General features: G+C 39.6%; 1 protein-coding gene across 2 annotated transcripts in view; it reads right to left on the bottom strand.

The window, feature by feature from the left end:
• Positions 1 to 17,912, bottom strand: part of AAMDC (adipogenesis associated Mth938 domain containing) — a 44,215-nt gene that overhangs the window by 24,713 nt on the left and 1,590 nt on the right. For both annotated transcript variants that reach the window (XM_043991535.1, XM_043991534.1), the window contains exon 2: positions 4,788 to 4,938. In XM_043991535.1, the coding sequence (XP_043847470.1) occupies positions 4,788 to 4,919 (132 nt within the window). In that variant the 5' untranslated portion in view covers positions 4,920 to 4,938. The remainder of the gene's footprint in view (positions 1 to 4,787; positions 4,939 to 17,912) is intronic.

The following is a 17,912-nucleotide window of genomic DNA, read 5'->3' as shown; positions in this document are numbered from 1 at the left end:
ATTCAGACAGGAGAAGGCAAGATGAGATCACGAACTGTCTAACAATTCAGTTTCACTAAAAGATACAACTGCTCCCGTGGGAGGTGAGGAGGATGACCAGAGAAGGGAATTTCAGAGTGCTAGATCTTGAAGGTGGAACAACTTCAGATGAAAGGGAGATTTAAAATGGTATCACCCTATGTGTCACTGGAACAGACTGAAGATAGAGGTCAAGGGGGTTGAGAACATTAATGAATTTGAAGGCCTAGGTATTAAAAGGATCATTGGGGGCAGCTAGGTGGGGCAGTGGATAGAGCACCGGCCCTGAATTCAGGAGTACCTGAGTTCAAATCGGGCCTCAGACACTTGACACTTACTAGCTGTGTGACCCTGGGCAAGTCACTTAACCCCCATTGCCTCACCAAAAAAAAAAAAAAAAAAAAAGAATCATTAATAAATGTTGAGTGTGTGTATGTGTTTTGTATGACTACAGAAAAGGGTTAAACCAAGGTTCAGTTACATTTCAGAGGAAAATCCAGATTTCTAGGAATTGATGAAAGGGCTCTGGCATAAAAACCTAAACAGGGTCTTTCAGAATGAGAAAGGATAAAGCATAAATAATTCATCCACTTGTGAGACTAGGTGAGGCTCAGTGAAAGACAATATGAGGGGTATCTTTATCTCTCCTCCTTTACCACTTGTCAGGATCATCACCTTAGAAGGAACTGTGTTCAACAATTCAACAGAGTTAAAAAAAAAATCTCAGCATTAGAAGAGACCTCAGAGGCCATGAAGTCCAAATTCGTTCATTTTTTCCCCCAAATTCATTCTGAGCAAGAACCTACCCTACAACACACCCAAAAAGTATCCATCCTTTTCTTGAAGACCTCTAGCAAGACAGGATTCTACTTTTGGATAGCTCTAATTATCAAGAAGTTTTTCCATAGATAAAACCTAAATCTTCCTTTTTGTGGCTTTCATCCACTGCTCTCAAGGTTCTGCCTTGTGTAGAACTAGTTTGATTCTTCTTCCTCAGTCTATTAAGATACCTAATAACATCTATCCCATTTGGCCTCAGCTGTTTCTTCAGTTCCTTCAACCTATCATCATGTGGCTTGATCCTGAGGCTTTCTCACCATCCCCAGTGCCATCATCTGATTGTTCTCTAGCTCAGGGCTTCTTAAGTTTTTTCCACTTGTGACCCCTTTTCACCTGAGAAATTTTTATATAACCCTGGGTATATATAAAATAGGTCTACATAACCTCTACAGCCAAATTTTGTGCAACTCCCACATTAAGTTGCTCAGCCTCATATGGGGTCTTGACCCACAGTTTAAGAAGCTAGGCTCTAGCTTGCCAAAGTGGTGGTGCCCAGAATGAATACAATACTCCAGCTGTGGTATGAACAAGGCAGACAAAATACAGTTAATATAGTTTAAGTTTATATTGAGTTTTTTGAGTTGCCACATCACACTCTTGATTCATATTTAACTTGTAGTCCATTAATACTTTTTTAGGTCAACCTTTATTTAGTCATGTTTGCCCCATTTTATACTTATGAAGTTGATTTTTTGAACCCAAGTGTAAAACTTTATTTGATTTATTCCAATATTCTAGTTTGTCAAGATCTTACTGGATCAAGTCATCTGTTAGCTATCCCTCTTAAGGTTTTGTGCCATCTGCAAATCTGACAAACATGCTATTTTTTGCCTTTATCCAAGTCAATGATAAAAATATTAAACAGCACAGGGCTTAGAACAAATCCCTGGGGTACTCCACCACAGAGCCTTTCCTAGCTGATATTCAACTATCAATAAGTTCCAACCTTTGCATCTGACTATACAACTGGTTCAAAATACATGCAACTATGCTATTATCTGTCCTATATCTTTCTACTGTGTCCAGAAGAACAGTCCTTGTCAAATGGTTTAGGAGTACAGGGTTAAGGTGGGATCCCATTCCCATAAGGGTATAGGAAAGAAGAAGGAGGGAAAGCCCATCCTCCCTGTTCCACAGGTTTGCAACCTAGGAGTGATCCTCAACTCTTCACCATCTCTCACCCATCTTATCCAATCTGCTTACTATTTATTCTGTATATAGTTTGCTTTGTATATATTTATTTCCTTGTTGTCTCTCCCATTAAACTGTGAGCTCCTTGAGGGCATGGACTATACATATACACATATATATGTATGTATGTATATACATCATAAAAGTATTTTATTATTTTCCAGTTACATGTAAAGATAGTTTTCAACATCTGTTTTTATAAGATTTTTAGTTCCAAATTTTTTCCCCTCCCTCCCTTCCCTCCCCCCTCCCCAAGACAGAAAGCAATCTGATACAGATTATATATGCACAATCACGTTAAAACATATTTCTGCATTAATCATATTGTGAAATAAGAATCAGAATTCAAGGGAAAAACCTCAAAAAACAAACAAACAAACAAAAGTAGAAATAGTATGGTTCAATCTGCATTCAGATTCCACAGTTCTTTTTTCTGGATGTGGAGAACATTTCCCATCACAAGTCCTTTGGAATTGCCTTGAATCGTATTGCTGAGAAGAATTATGTCTATTACAGTTGATCATTACACAATGTTGCTGTTACTGTGTACAATGTTCTCCTGGTTCTGCTCACTTCACTCAGTATCAGTCCCCTTAAGTCTTTCTAGGTTTTTCTGAAATCTGCCTGCTCATCATTTCTTATAGTACAATAATATTCCATTTACATTCATATACCACACAACTTGTTCAACCATTCCCCAACTGATGGGCATTCCCTTGATTTCCATTTCTTTGCCACCACAAAGAAAACTGCTATAAATATTTCTGTACATGTAGGCCCTTTCCCCTTTTCTAGGATCTCTTTGAGATACAGACCAAGTAGGGGTATTACTGGGTCAAAGGGTATGCACAGTTTGATAAGAGGGCAGGGATTATATTTTGTCTCTTTTTGTACCTCCAGTGTTTGGGGCAGCTAGGTGGCAAAGTGGATAGACAGCACTGGCCCTGAAGTTGAGAGGATCTGAGTTAAAATCTGACTTCAGACACTTACTAACTGTGTAACCCTAGGCAAGTCACTTAACCGGAATTGCCTTAAATATCCAAGGCCATCTCCAGTCATCCTGATATATATCTTGCCAGTGGACCCAGATGGCTCTGGAAGAGAGAATGAGGCTGGTGACTTTGCACAGCCCTGCCTCCCGTGAATCCAACTGATTGCAAGTCATGACATCTGTCATGGTTCTCTTTGAGAATGAAAGACAAACAACATCTCCAGTCTTTAGCACCATGCCTGGCACATAGTAGGTCCTTAACAAATACTGACTGATTGACAGGCAAAAGTGGTCTTTCTGGCTACCTAGTTACTTCCTTGGGGTGTTGTTTCTAGGGAAATTACATACAGAGTCCTAAATGACAGCCCCTAGAACCCATCTCTCTTTGCAGCAGAGCACATCCTCTCACTGCCCCTCTCATGTGTCCTCTGAACCTTCCTTTAACCCCTCAGTGCCTTTTTCATGCTGCTTCTATGCTTGTACTGCCCTTTCCTCCTTTAACATCCAGCTCCAAAGACAATTCTTTTATGAAACCTTCCCTGATCACAATACAGCCCCTGAGCCCAGGTCATGGCCTTCCTGCTTGGGACTCAAATAGCTCTGTTTTATACCTGTCTAATGCACACTTACAATGTAATATTGTGTCTTTTGTCTCCCTACCAGACTACAAGCTACAGGAGGTCAGGGGACCTATATTACATAAACTTTATAGCTTCTCCAGCATCAAGTACAGGCTCTTTCCCCAGTAGGTACTTGATAAACATTTGTTAAAGGAATGAGAGGAAAGAAATTTCTATAAATTTGGATAGAACTAACTAAAGAACTCCCAATACTGCCCCAATGTGCCCAAACTCCAAAAATGTGATGCCATTAGAACTTACTAGAGAAATCGAGCTTTTTTGTTTGTTTGTTTTGTTTTTTGTGGGACAATGAGGGTTAAATGACTTGCCTAGGGTCACACAGCTATTGTCAAGTGTCTGGACTGGATTTGAACTCAGGTCTTCCTGAATCCAGGGCCGGTGCTTTATCCACTGTGCCACCTAGCTGTCCCGAAATAGAGCTATTTCTAAGGTAAGTACTGGAAACCTATTAACAGGCAATCTCTACTTTTTTTTTTTAAGCATACCAATTCTTCACTCAGCTCATATGGCAATTTATTTATTACAAAATAAGGTACTAAATAAATATAGAGTGAACAAGTGAATGGAAGGATGAGGAAGAAGTTGCAGTGTCTCCAGGATGCAGGATATTAAGGGTACAGTTAATTAGGGCGTAATGGAAACTGTAATGATTGAAGTGACACCACCTGCTGGAGAGTTACTGTAGGAAAGCTCCGCCATGAGGAGAAGGTGTCTGAGGGCAAGCCACGCGGCCTTTCCTTGGTGTCAGGAAGTGATGTTTGCTCGTGGGTACTGTCTATTAAAGCTACCAGCCAATTAGCTTGGAGCTGTGTGTGTGTGCGTATGTGGATGAGATGTTGCCAGTTTTACAAGAGGCTTCTGGGAGGAAGGAGGAAGCATTGGGTCCTTTTTGTTCCTGACCTCGCCATGGCAGGTCAGATGATGGAGTCTCTTAGAAATAGTTAGATTTTTACCTTTCTCTCTGATCATTAGATTCTAATGCTCTTTAATAAATACTTAAATACTCTTGCTAAAGCTTCTGATTTGTTGGCGACCACTCATTAGATAATTTTAGACAGTAGAGCTAGAATTTTAGCCCCTTACAAAACCAAAGATCAAACGATTACCTCAGTTCCAGTTTCTCTCCAATCCCAGGACCGGCTACCCCCAGGCCACACTTTGCAGTCCTTATAGATTGTGCTACAATCTTGTACCTTCATTTGACCCCAAGAAAGGGATGAAATTTTAGGAGAAGACATAGTAGAGCTGAATCAAAATCTGAAACAAAGGAGGTCAAAGATGTAGTCAGCTGAAGTTTAAGCACAGCCAAGAGAATAGAGATAAGCAGCCTACCACATATGATTTCATAAGCCGTGTCATAGGATCCAAAAGCTGAAAGGGACCTTAGAGATCATTTAGTCTAAACCCCTCATTTTACAAATGAGATCACTGAATCTCAGAGAGTTTCAATGGCTTCCTTTACCTTTATTTTTAATATAATTTTATTATTTTTTCAATTTACAAATTGTTTTTGCCCTTCCACTCATTCCCCAATTGAACAAAAAAGGAAAAATAAAAGCCACATAACAAATAGACACAGTCAAGCCAAGTAAATCCCTCTTATTAACAATGTCCAAAAATGTCTGTCTCATTATTTTTTAAAATAATATTTCCTTTTCCCCCAATTACATGTTAAAACAATTAACATTTTTTTAAAAGTTTTGAGTTCCAAATTCTATCCCTCCTTTCCTCCCTCCCCTCCCCCTCCCTGAGACAGTAAGCAATCATGCAAAACATTTCCACATTATTCATTTTGTAAAAGACGACTAAAACAACAACAACAAAAAAATGAAAGAGTGAAAAACAGTATACTTCAGTCTATATTTAGACACTATCAGTTCTTTCTCTGGAGGCAGATAGCATGTTTTATTATGAATCTTTTGGGATTGTCTTGGATCATTGTATTGCTGAGAATAGGTAAGTCATTCAAAGTTCTTCATCACATAATATTGCTGTTACTGTGTAAGATATTTTTTTGGTTCTGCCCATTTTACTTTGTACCATCAGTTCATATAAGTCTTTTCAGGTTTTTCTAAAATCATCCTGCTTGTCATTTCTTATAGCACTATAATATTCTGTCACAGTCATATACCATAACTTGTTCAGCCATTCCCCAATTTCCCCATAATTTCCAATTCTTAGCCACCACAAAAAGAGCTGCTATAAATATTTGGGATACAGACCTAGTAGGGGTACTGTTTGATCAAAGGATATGCACAGTTTTATAGCCCTCTGGACATAGTTCCAAATTGCTCTCCAGAATGGCTGGATCAGTTCACAAGTCTACTAACAGTGCATTAGTGTCCCAGTTTTCCCAATCTCCTCCAACATTTATCATTTTCCTTTTTTGACATATTAGATAGCATATGAATCTTTGTTTCAAGTATCTCATAAACAATATACTTGTTTCTAAGCCCTTTTGGCATCCTTTTCTGTTTTACAGGTGAGATCATCCTATTCACATTTGTGGTCATGACTATTAATTCTATATTGTTATATTTTGTCTTTTCCTTATCAAACCCCCTCCACCTCCTTCTTTACAAAACAGAAAGTAGCAGGAATATGCTCAACACTACTTAGTGACTTGTTTCTTCTCCACTGATCCTCATCTCTTTCCCTTGACCAGACCTGAAATCACATCCTTTTTCTCATTCAGATGAGACTTATGTTCATGTTATGTCAGCTTTCCCTGCCCTTCATCCCTGGCCTCTTCATTGAAGTACTTTGGGTTTCTGGTTAGACATACTTGACTGGGGCTTCTTGGCTGGAGAACTCTGGCTTCAGCGGGTGCTTGTTAGTTCAGGAAGCTAGTTAGCTTCCAGGTTGGAGAACTACCAAACTCTGAGGGTGTAGAAGTTGGAAGGCCTCAATCAGGCTCCTCTACCTGGGCCCCTCTCCTTAGAGCTTACACTTCTGGGTATCACCTTTTGCCCTTCTAGGCTGAATGAAGGTACTCACTGGAGTTTCTTTATTTCCTAATCATTACTTGGTCTGATGCCCTTTTATCTTTTCTAGAGTATATAGGTAGGAATCGGGCTATTCTGCTCACTATCTTAGTCAAAAACTATTTCATCTTTTATCTTTGTATTACTAGTGCTTAGCACAAAACATAGAATCTTTTTTTTGGGGGGGAGTGGTAGGGGGTAAGGAGGGGAATCAATGTAAGTAATTCCTAACATGGTAATTCCCTCTACCAATTCAGGTTTGCAACTTGTTTGTAATTTAAAAGCTTAGTTGTTTAAGGGCATTGAGAGGTTTAATGATATGTCTATGGTCATAAGGAGAGCAGCTAGGTAGTGCAGTGGATAGAGCACTAGTTCTCAAGTTAGGAGGACCTGAGTTCAAATGTGGTTTCAGACACTTACTAGCTATCTGAGCTTGGGTAAGTCACTTAACCCTGTTTACCTCAGTTCCTCATCTGTAAAGTGAGCTGGAGAAATGGCAAAGCACTCTAGTATTTTTGCCAAGAAAACCCCACATGGGGTCACAGAAAGTTGCACACGCCTGAAAAACACAACAAAACTATGGGCATATGGTTTAGTATGTATTAGAAGAAGGACTTAAACCTAGGTCTTCCTGACTTCAAGACCAGCTCTCTGTCCACTATGCCATGTACATGTTTTTATAATACGGGAGTAAAAAGTACAAAGTTTCAACTTTGTATGCAATTTTTGAGGAGGGGCAATAACACGATTGGGGAAATACTACTTATAATCAAAAGCTCTCAATAATTATACATTGTTAAGAGCTGTCAGTGAACTGTGCTATGTGGCTTGTATACTATCCAAATATGAAGCAACTATCACTACGTTCTGTAGGTTTCATTACTCATAAACAGGCTGTGGTTTAGTACCTCTTGGTGCTTTTTCATAACATCTGATGTTGATTATGGCAGCTCTATAAGGCTATTCAATCTTCCTAGGAAACTGTTAATATCTGTGATATTCAGGTCCTGTAAATATATAAAATGTTATTCTCCTTAAGTTTAGGCTGACTTCATTTGCCATATGGGCCAAAAAAGAAAATCTAATCAAGAAAGTCCAATATTTAAGGTCCCTTCAAACTCCAAATTCTACAGAATGAGTGTGGATAATTTAATGATAATGAAAGGCTTCTTTGTAGATGATTATTAAAATAATTCCAGTTAGTAAAACCAATCTTTTATTTCACTGCTGTATCCCCATATCACATTCCTCACTCATTAACTTAACTGTATAAGCTGTAATGAGGACTTGTTAGCTTAAATTTCCTTTCTGTCAGGAATGACAGGCTTAAATAATAGTAGGTAGTATGAATGCATGTTTGTGGGAAGTTAGTTAACTTTTCTTTTAAGAAGCCTCAGCATGGCCAGGACATACCTCCTTGTACAGTAAAACACCTTATCTCTGGATCTGGCACATTCAAGGACTTTGACCTATTGCCAGGGGATGTCACAAATCACAGAAACCTGAAATAGACAAACCCTTTTGCACAGGACTCTGTGTTCATTTGGTAAAAGGAAAAAGGAGATCAAAGACAGTGGGAACTTAATTAACAAAACTAAGTGTGTCATAGTAGTAGGGTAGAGTTCTTCCAAAAAAATAACCATCTTGGGGCAGCTAGGTAGTGCAGTGGTGCAGTGGATAAAGCACCAGTCCTGGATTCAGGAGGATCTGAGTTCAAATCCGACCTCAGACACTTGACACTAGCTGTGTGACCCTGGGCAAGTCACTTAACCCCAATTGCCTCACTAAAAAAAAAATAAATAAAAATAACCATCCCTCCTTTACTTCCTTCTTTGTTTCAGGAGATGTCAGAAAAAATAGTACCTCCAATCTCATTCCTCTCCCCAGTAAAACAGTTACACAAAGTTACTTCTTCAATTTTCAAGATTTGTGCTATACCAACCTCTTGGAAAGTTGCCAGCACCCCCACCCCTCAAAAAAAATTACAATCTTATAGTCAACCTGGAGATAAGACCCTCTGCACTAGGCAGGCTAAGTCCTTGGACTGCCTAAGTTTTTCCAGTTTGATAGAACCTGACAGAACTTGAGGTTCTATTGGAGGCCAAAGTTACCCAATAAGTTATTTTGTGGGTATGTATGTGTGTGTGCGTGTGCGCGTGTGTTCATGTGTGCTGATGGTGGTGGTTTTCCCATGAAATTATATATATTAATGCCTTTTAATTTCTGCAGCTATGAAATTTTTATCTTATTTAGCTGGGAGATAGTAGAAAGAGTTGTAGAATCTCTAACCTGACCCCTGCCCTGCCAATAAAATCACCCTTACACATCAACCTGATAATTTATTTTATTGTAGATTATAAACTCCTTTAGGTCAATGATTATGTTACAAACACTAGGCCTGCCTGCCTGTTAATTCAACTTCCACTATGTCCTCTGGCATTCCTGCACTACAGTGAACCAACTTCCTTTCATCCTGGATTTCGTTTTTTCCACTACTTTCACACATATTTGCATTTACTAGCTCTTCATTGTCCTCCCAATTGCTTCTGACTCTGTAGACTTTAACATTATACCTTTGCAGCAATCTCACCTGGGAACCTCCCTCAGGTCTTCGGCATCCTCACCTTGGAACAGTTGCCAGCCATGCCAGCCTCCTTCTTTCATTGGCAAGTTTTATCCACTGATAAGTTCTTCCTGGGGCCTCTATTTTAAAGAAGGGCCCAGAATGAACAAACTTAGCTTGTTAGCACTGTCTGTTTCTGCTTTTCCAGACTTCAACATTCCCTACCCTCTATTTTCATCCTTTCCTCTTCCCCTCTTTTTTTTCCTGATAAAAGTACTTTATTATTTTCTAGTTACATGTAGAGATAGTTTTCAACATTTGTTTATATAAGATGTCCAATTTCAAATTTTTCTCCCTCCCGGGGCAGCTAGGTGGCTCAGTGGATAGAGCACCAGCCCTGGAGTCAAGAGTACCTGAGTTAAAATCCGGCCTCAGACACTTAACACTTACTAGCTATGTGACCCTGGGCGAGTCACTTAACCCCAATTGCCTCACCAAAAAAAATAATAATAATAATAATTTTCTCCCTCCTTCCCCTTCCCTAGGCAGCTGGTAATCAGATATAGGATATATATATATGTATAATAACATTAAACATATTTCTGCATTAGTCATGTTATAAGAGAAGAATCAGAGCAAAAAGGAAAAACCTCAAAAAAGAAAAACAACAGCACCAAAACCAAAAGAAATAGTATGGTTCAATAAGCATCCATATTCCACAGTTCTTTTTTTTTCTAGATTTGGAGAGCCTTTTCCATCATGATCTTCCCCTCCTTTTATAGTTCCTTTTTGTATGTTGTCTTCAGTCATCAGAATGTAAGCTCCACCCCCCCCCAATGGTGGGAGTTAAGTGACTTGTCCAGGGTCACACAGCCAGTAAGTGTCAAGTGTCTGAGGTTGGATTTGAACTCAGGTCCTCCTGAATCCAGGGCCAGTACTTTATCCAGAGAGAAGAAGAATTGTACTGATCCAAACCATTCTAGAGCAATTTGGAACAATGCCTAAAGGCTACAGAATTGCATACTCTTATATGTATTGTGTTATTATTTTTTCACTGAAATTTTTTTTAAAAATGAAGCAAATAAATAATTAAGTGAAAAAAAACTAATAAAGAATTTGGGGCTTAGCAAGCAATGGGAAAGTACCTTTGGGTATATACCATCATTGTTTGCATATTCTGATCTGTACGCATATAGAGGGAGTCACCATCTCACTTTTCGAATTAGGTAGAAGGTTGGAAAATCTGTTTAGCAAAAAGTTTCAATCATAAGTGATTTTTTAAAAAGTAAAAAAAAAAAAAATTCCACAACTTATGTCTACTCTTTTACTCCATCTTAGCCTTTCTCTCAAGTTTCTCAAACATCTCTCTCTTCCCTCTCTCCTCTCTCTCAGCTAAGACTCTTGCCTCTTACTTAACTGAGAAAACTGAAGCCACTGGACATTTCTTTCCCAAGTGTAGGGAAAATTAACTGGGCTTTCTAATATATTGCTACTTATAAATTAGAAGCTTTAGCACCAGTTTTGGGGCATTAAGCATTTATTAAAGCATATTAGGTATTAGTAAAGATAAAGCACATTGCCCTGAAAGTTAGGAAAGCCTCACTAGGATCTAGGGAAGAGAAAAAGGTGCCTTCACCTACGAGTCTTGGGCCAAAAAAAGAAGTCCCCTTCTCCCTGTGTGAACAGAAGATTCCTGCAGGTCCCAATGAGGAGGGGAGGGGGAGGGGGCCTTACACACTGCTTTAAGCTAATTGGCTAGCATCACCCAAATCCATTGGTTCACTGGACTTGAGGGTAGTCCATGAATAGATGGTGCTGAGGTCAGAGTTCAGAGAACACACCCCCTGAGGGCCAGACCTTCAGGTAGGTGTGGTTCCAATCAAGTTAACTCCAAGTGAGTCAATCAACAAAGTCAATCCAATCGATCTTTTTTTTTTTTTTAAGTGAGGCAATTGGGGTTAAAAGTGACTTGCCCAGGGTCACACAGCTAATAAGTGTTAAGTGTCTGAGGTTGGTTTTGAACCCAGGTACTCCTGACTCCAGGGCCAGTGCTCTATCCACTGCGCCACCTAGCTGCCCCAATCCAATCAATCTTAACATAATGCCTTTGGTGGGGGGCCCTCTGGGCATCCCCAAACCCATTATTTTCTTACACCTCTGTTTGCCTTAGTTTCTTGATCTGCAAAATGGATATAATAATAGCACCTATCTCCCAGGGTTGTTGTAAGGATCAAATGAGATAGTAACTGAAAGGCTTGATAAAGTACCTAGAACATAGGGAGTGCTATATAAATGCAAACTCCGAGTATTATTACTATTATGTGTCAGTTATGTATCTTTTGATATTTACCACATTAAAAATTTAAATGTATTACTATTATTATGAAAATAGGTGTGAAGTCCTTTGAAAATACTTTGACTTCAAGGACCTCCTGAAAGGATCTTAGGATTCCTCTAGGTTCCTGGAACATATTTTTAGAAACACTCTTCTGGACCTTTCTGTGCTGCATTTGACATTGTTGACTACCCTCCTTTCTCCTGAATACTGTCTCACTGGGTTTTTGTGACACTGCTTTTTTCTGGTTCATCTCCTATTTTAAAAACGCTTCCTTTGGTCTCTTTTGCTGGCTCATTATTCATATCAGTCTTCATCTTCAACTATGGGTGTATCCTGGGGCTCTGTCCAGGCCTATTCTCTTACTTCTCTAGGCAACCTCATTAGTTCTCATGAATTTAACTACCCTCTCTATGCAGGTAACTCCTAGATCTATATATCCAGCCCCAGGTTTCTCTCTTTCTCCCCTGAGCTTTGGGACTCAACATATCTACAAATCAACTCATCTTTTACTTTTTCCCAAAGTATTCTGTCAAAAGAATTATTGTTCTTCTAGTCTCCCAGGTTTATAATCTTGGTATTATCCCTAATGCCTCACTCTCCTTTACCGTGTATTTCCAATCAGTTGTCGAATCTTGCCATTTTCTACCTCTTTAAGATCTCTTAAATGGTATGGGTGATGTCTTTTGACGTGGCCATAAATTGGATTGAAGTGAGGCAGAGTTACACAAAGTTATTGGCTGTACTCTCTCTTCCAGAGTCATCACGGTCCAGTGGCAGGACAGAGTCAAGACAACTGGTGACAGCACAGGATGCAGTAGATGGCTTTGGCATCTTCAGCGTCTTACCAAGTTAAGTTTTAAGTGCCCCACAGAGCCTGCTTCAGCTGCCTTCATGGCCTTTGGAACAAATTGTTCTTATCCACCCATTACACCACGGGAAGTCTTCACATGCTTGGGGTAGACGACCCCCCAACTCACTGATGGGTCTGAGACCCCTCACTTACACTTGCCCTGGTTTAGCCCATCTGATGAAATGGTTTACTGGAGTTTGACCACTGCACATGCTACAGCTTCTTGGAGACTTAGGTAAGAGTTAGGTGGATCAGATAGAGGCACCAAGGGCAGCTAGGTGGTGGAGTGGATAAAGCACTGGCCCTGGATTCAGGAGGACCTGAGTTCAAATCTGGCCTCAGACACTTGATACTAGCTGTGTGACTCTGGGCAAGTCACTTAACCCTCATTGCCCTGCCAAAAAAAAAAAAAAAAAAGATAGACAGCAAAGGCGGAAAACATCCTTGAAAAGGGCTCAGTAGTCCTCATATCAGAGGGACTAGTCTTCCCTGAGCATACCCTACACCTTTGCAGAGAATGCAATTCCAATGGGCTGGCCAAGTTGTTTGGATGCCAAACATGTGCTTGCCTAAAAGACTATTTTATGGAAAGCTCGCAGAAGGCAAGCACTTACATGGTGATCAGAAAAAGTGATATAAGGATACTCTCAAGAAGTTTGGAATTAATTGCATGACACTGGCACAGGACCACCCAGCATGGCGTGCCCTCCTCAGAAAAGAGCAAAGCAGAATTGAAGTAGCTCAAAAGAAATGCTAGATGTGCAAATTTAGAGAATCCAACCAACCCAAATGTTCACATGGATTATTTGTGTCCAACCTGTGGTAGAACATTCTGAGCTTATATTGGTCTGATCAGCCACAGCTGGACACGCTGTAACTTGACTCTACATAGAGATGTCATTTTGGTCCTCTTCAAGAATGAAGGACAGCAACCACTACCAACAACCAAGATCTTTTACGTCTGACTCCTCCATTCCAACAGGAACGCACCTTGGATTAGGTTTTATCACCTCTCTTCTAGATTACTACAATGCCTTCTACTACCCTGCTCTCACTTGTCTCTCAAATCTTTTTCTCCATAAAACTATCACCCACACTGCTGCTGAAGTGATCTGCCTTTAGTGTAGATCTACCATGTGACTCCCATACTCAATATACTCTAGTGGCTTCCTATTGTTTCTAGAAGAAAATATAAATTGTTGTTTAGGTCTTAAAGCCTTTTACAATCTGGCCCCAACCTATCTTTCCAGTCTCATTGTAACCCAACTCCCTTTTCTGCACACTATTTAGCTAAACTGGCCTTACTTCTGTTCCTTTGTCCCAGATGTCACACATCATGTACCATCTCAGTGCCTTCGCAATAACTATTGCCCATGCCTGGAATAAATTCTTCACTCACCTTGTAGAGTCCCTCTCTTCCTTCAAGATGTAGCTTAAGCACCACTTTCTATATGAAACCTTTCCTGAATATTTCCAACTACAAGTAACTTCTCTCTCAAATTATCTTGGATTTAACAATTTTGTTTATTCTATTATTTATTCTGTATATACTTATATCCTTGTAATTTAGAATATATGCTCCTTGGGAGTTAGGGTTGTTTCATTCATGTTATTTGTATCTACAAACACTTAATACTTGATTTACTTATTATACTAATATTTATTAAATCCTTATTATATATGAGATACTATGCTAATCCAGGGAATACAAAGACCAAAAAAATCCAGTCTCAGTCCTCAAGAAGTTTGCAATATATTGAGGGAGTAAAACATATACACAAATAAGTAAATGAAAAATATATACAAAATAATATGAAGTGAGTTTTAACAACTGGGGGGACCAGAAAAGCCTTACAGCAGGAAATGGCAATTGAGCTGTATTCTGAAAGAAATAGGGATTCTAAGAAGCTGAAGAGAGGGTGTTCTAGACAAGGTAGGGCAGGGGAGGGTGGTTAAAGAGAGCCTGTTAGGCAATTACCTGGCACAGTGAAGAGAACCCTTGACTTGGAGTCAGAAAGGCCTAAGTTTAAATTCAGCCTCAGACACTGAGCAGTTGTATCACTTAACCTCTCCAGCCTAAAGCCCTGATCCTATGACACACTATGCAAAGATACAGAAATAAGAGAGGCAAGCAAGGAGATTATCCAGCCGGCCAGTATGACTGGAAGGAAAAGGAGAAGCAAGGAAGGGAATAATAAGAAATAAGACTGGAAGGGTGCTGGCAGGGAGTATATTTTAAAGAGATTTAAATGTAAAATGAGGGAGATTTTGTATTTTATCATGGAGGCCACAAAGACACAGTGATTTTTAAGGAGGTGGCTAACCTGGTGACAACCATGCTTTCTGTTTCTATCTCTTGCTGTTGGGTTTTGTTGATATTACTATATAGAAATGCTGATGATTTCTTTCTTTCGTTCTTTTTTGTCTTTGTTTTCTGCGGGGCAATGAGGGTTAAGTGACTTGCCCAGGGTCACACAGCTAGTAAGTGTCAAGTGTCTGAGGCCGGATTTGAACTTAGGTAACTTCTGAATTCAGGGCCGGTGCTTTATCCACTGTGCCACCTAGCTGCCCCAAATGCTGATGATTTCTGAGGGTTTATTTTATATCCTGCAACTTTGCTAAAGTTGTTAATTGTTTCTCTGTGGTATATGATGGTGATGGAATATTATTCTGCTATAAGAAATGACAAGCAGGATGATTTCAGAAAGGCTTGGAAAGACTTGTATGAACTGACTTATAGTGAAGGGAGCAGAGCCAAGAAAATATTGTGTAGAGACAGCAATATTGTTTGATGAAGAACTGTGAATGACTTAACCATTCTCAACAATACAACAATCCAAGATAATCCCAAAGGAATATATATACATATATACACACACACACACATATATATATATACACACACACACACACACACATATATATACACACATATATGTTTTGTTTTGGTGGGGCAATGAGGGTTAAGTGACTTGCCCAGGGTCACACAGCTAGTGTCAAGTGTCTGAGGCAGCATTTGAACTCAGGTACTCCTGAATCCAGGGTCAGTGCTCTATCCACTGCGCCACCTAGCTGCCCCCCAAAGGACTACTGATGAACATACTATCCACCTCCAAAAAAAGAACTGATATTATGTGAACACAGATTGAAGCATGCTATTTTTCACTTTCATTTTTTTCTCTTTTATTCAAGTTTTTTTATACAAAATGACTAATATGGTAAGGTTTTACATAATTGTACATGAATAACCTATACCTGATTGATTAGTGCCTGGGGGGGGGGAAGGGAAGGAGAGATAAAAATTGGAACCCAAAACTATAAGTAAAAATTTTATTACTTTTAAACAAAAGTTGTCAATTGTTTCAACTGGGTTTTTGATTTCTCTAGGGTTCTCTAAGTATACCATCATATCATCTGCAAAGAGTGATAGTTTTGTTTCCTCCTTGCCCATTTTTATTCCTTCAATTAACTTTTCTTATCTTATTGCTATAGCTAGCATTTCTACTACAATGTTTTGTTTTGTTTTTTTGCAAGGTAGTGGCAGTTAAGTGACTTGCCCAGGGTCACACAGCTTGTAAGTGTCAAGTGTCTGAGGCCAGATTTGAACTGAGGTACTCCTGAATCCAGGGCTGGTGCTTTATCCACTGTGCCACCTAGCTGCCCCCTACTACAATGTTAAAATAATTGTAATTAACATCCTTACTTCATCTCTGATCTTACTGGGATGCCTTCAAGTTTATCTCTGTTACAGATAATGGTTGCTTCTTGATTTCAGATAGATACTAGAGCCATGTTTTGTTTTGGTGGGGTTTTTTTGGCAGGGCAATGAGGGTTAAGTGACTTGCCCAGGGTCACACAGCTGGTAAGTGTTAAGTGTCTGAGGCTGGATTTGAACTCAGGTCCTCCTGAATCCAGGGCTGGTGCTCTATCCACTGTACCACATAGCTGCTCCAGCCATGCTTTTTGAATATGAATCTGATAGCTAATTAAAGGAGGGATTACAAAAAGGGAAAGAGCTCAATTAAGAAACTATTACAATAATCCAGGAGAGACAAATGCAGAAAATAATACAGGTAAAATATGCAATATAAATGCTATCCATCTCTCTTATTGCTTTTGCACTGGCTGGTCCAGTCTCCTACGTCTGGAATGCATGTCCTCCTTAGTTCTGCCTTATTGAGTCCTTCCATTCCTTTAAAGATGCAGGTGAGACAATGTCTTCTACATACAGCCTTTCCATATCCCCCAACTGGTAAAGCCATCTCTATCATAGTATTTTGTATTTAATTACACTGCATATACATGAATGTGTGTGTGTGTGTGTATATATATATACTATATATATATATACACACACACATCTATATTTATACTTATGCTTTACATTTTTATATATATTTCTCTCCCCATTAATTTTTTTTTTGGTGAGGCAATTGGGGTTAAGTGACTTGCCCAGGGTCACACAGCTAGTAAGTGTTAAGTGTCTGAGGCCAGATTTGAACTCAGGTACTCCTGAATCCAGGGCTGGTGCTCTATCCACTGCACCACCTAGCTGCCCCTCCCCATTAAAATTGAAACTCATTGCAAGTAAGAATTATTTTATTCTTTGTACTTGTATCCTCAGCATCTCCTAATAAATTCTTTTGTTGATCTAATGAGATAGTATGAAAAGTGCTTTGCAAATCTTAAAAGTGCTATATAAATGCTGGTTATTATTAATATTGAATATATAGGTTTAGGAGTCATCTACATAGAGGTTAGAGGAAGAGAGACAGTCAAACATTTGGTTCTACTATGTGTCAGGCACTGTGCTGAGCCCTATGGATATAAAGAAGAGGCTGCCCTCAAGCAGCTCACTATCTAAGGGGAGAGACAACAAGGAAACAAATGAGTATAAACAAGTTATATACAGGACAAATAGGAAATAATTAACAGAGGAAGGGACTAGAATTAAGAGAGAGTTGGGGAAAACTGCCTGAAGATAATGGGATTTTAGTTAGGACCTGAAGAAAGCTGGGAGGTCCAGAGATGAGGGAGGAGAGCATTCCAGGCATAGGTGACAGCCAGAGCCTGAAGCAGGATTCTGAATTTGCTTTTAGAGGTCCAAAGAAGACAATGGAGCTTATTGATGGGGCTGGGGTTCAAGGAGAGGTGCTAAGGTCAGAATGCACTTCAGGAAAATCATTTTGGTGGCAGAATAGAGAGAGGGTGGCGTGGGGTGGGGAGAGACTTGAGGAAGGCATACCCAACAGAAGGCTATTCCAACAGTCCAGGTTTGAGAAGATGAAGTCCTGCACTGAGGGGTTGGAATGGCTAAATCAAAGGAAAGAAGGGGGCTACTGGATAGAGACTGAAAAGATGAAATCCACAGGTCTAGGCAAGGGATTGTGTCGTATGGGGGTGAGAGACATCGAGGAGAAGAATGATGGCTAAGCGACAACGGAAACAAGTATGTGTGAACAGGCTATATACAGAATAAATGGAAAATAATCCACA

This window comes from Dromiciops gliroides, chromosome 3, assembly GCF_019393635.1.
Source record: "Dromiciops gliroides isolate mDroGli1 chromosome 3, mDroGli1.pri, whole genome shotgun sequence".
Taxonomy (NCBI): Eukaryota; Metazoa; Chordata; class Mammalia; order Microbiotheria; family Microbiotheriidae; genus Dromiciops; species Dromiciops gliroides.
This window is presented reverse-complemented; position numbering and strand designations above follow the sequence as displayed.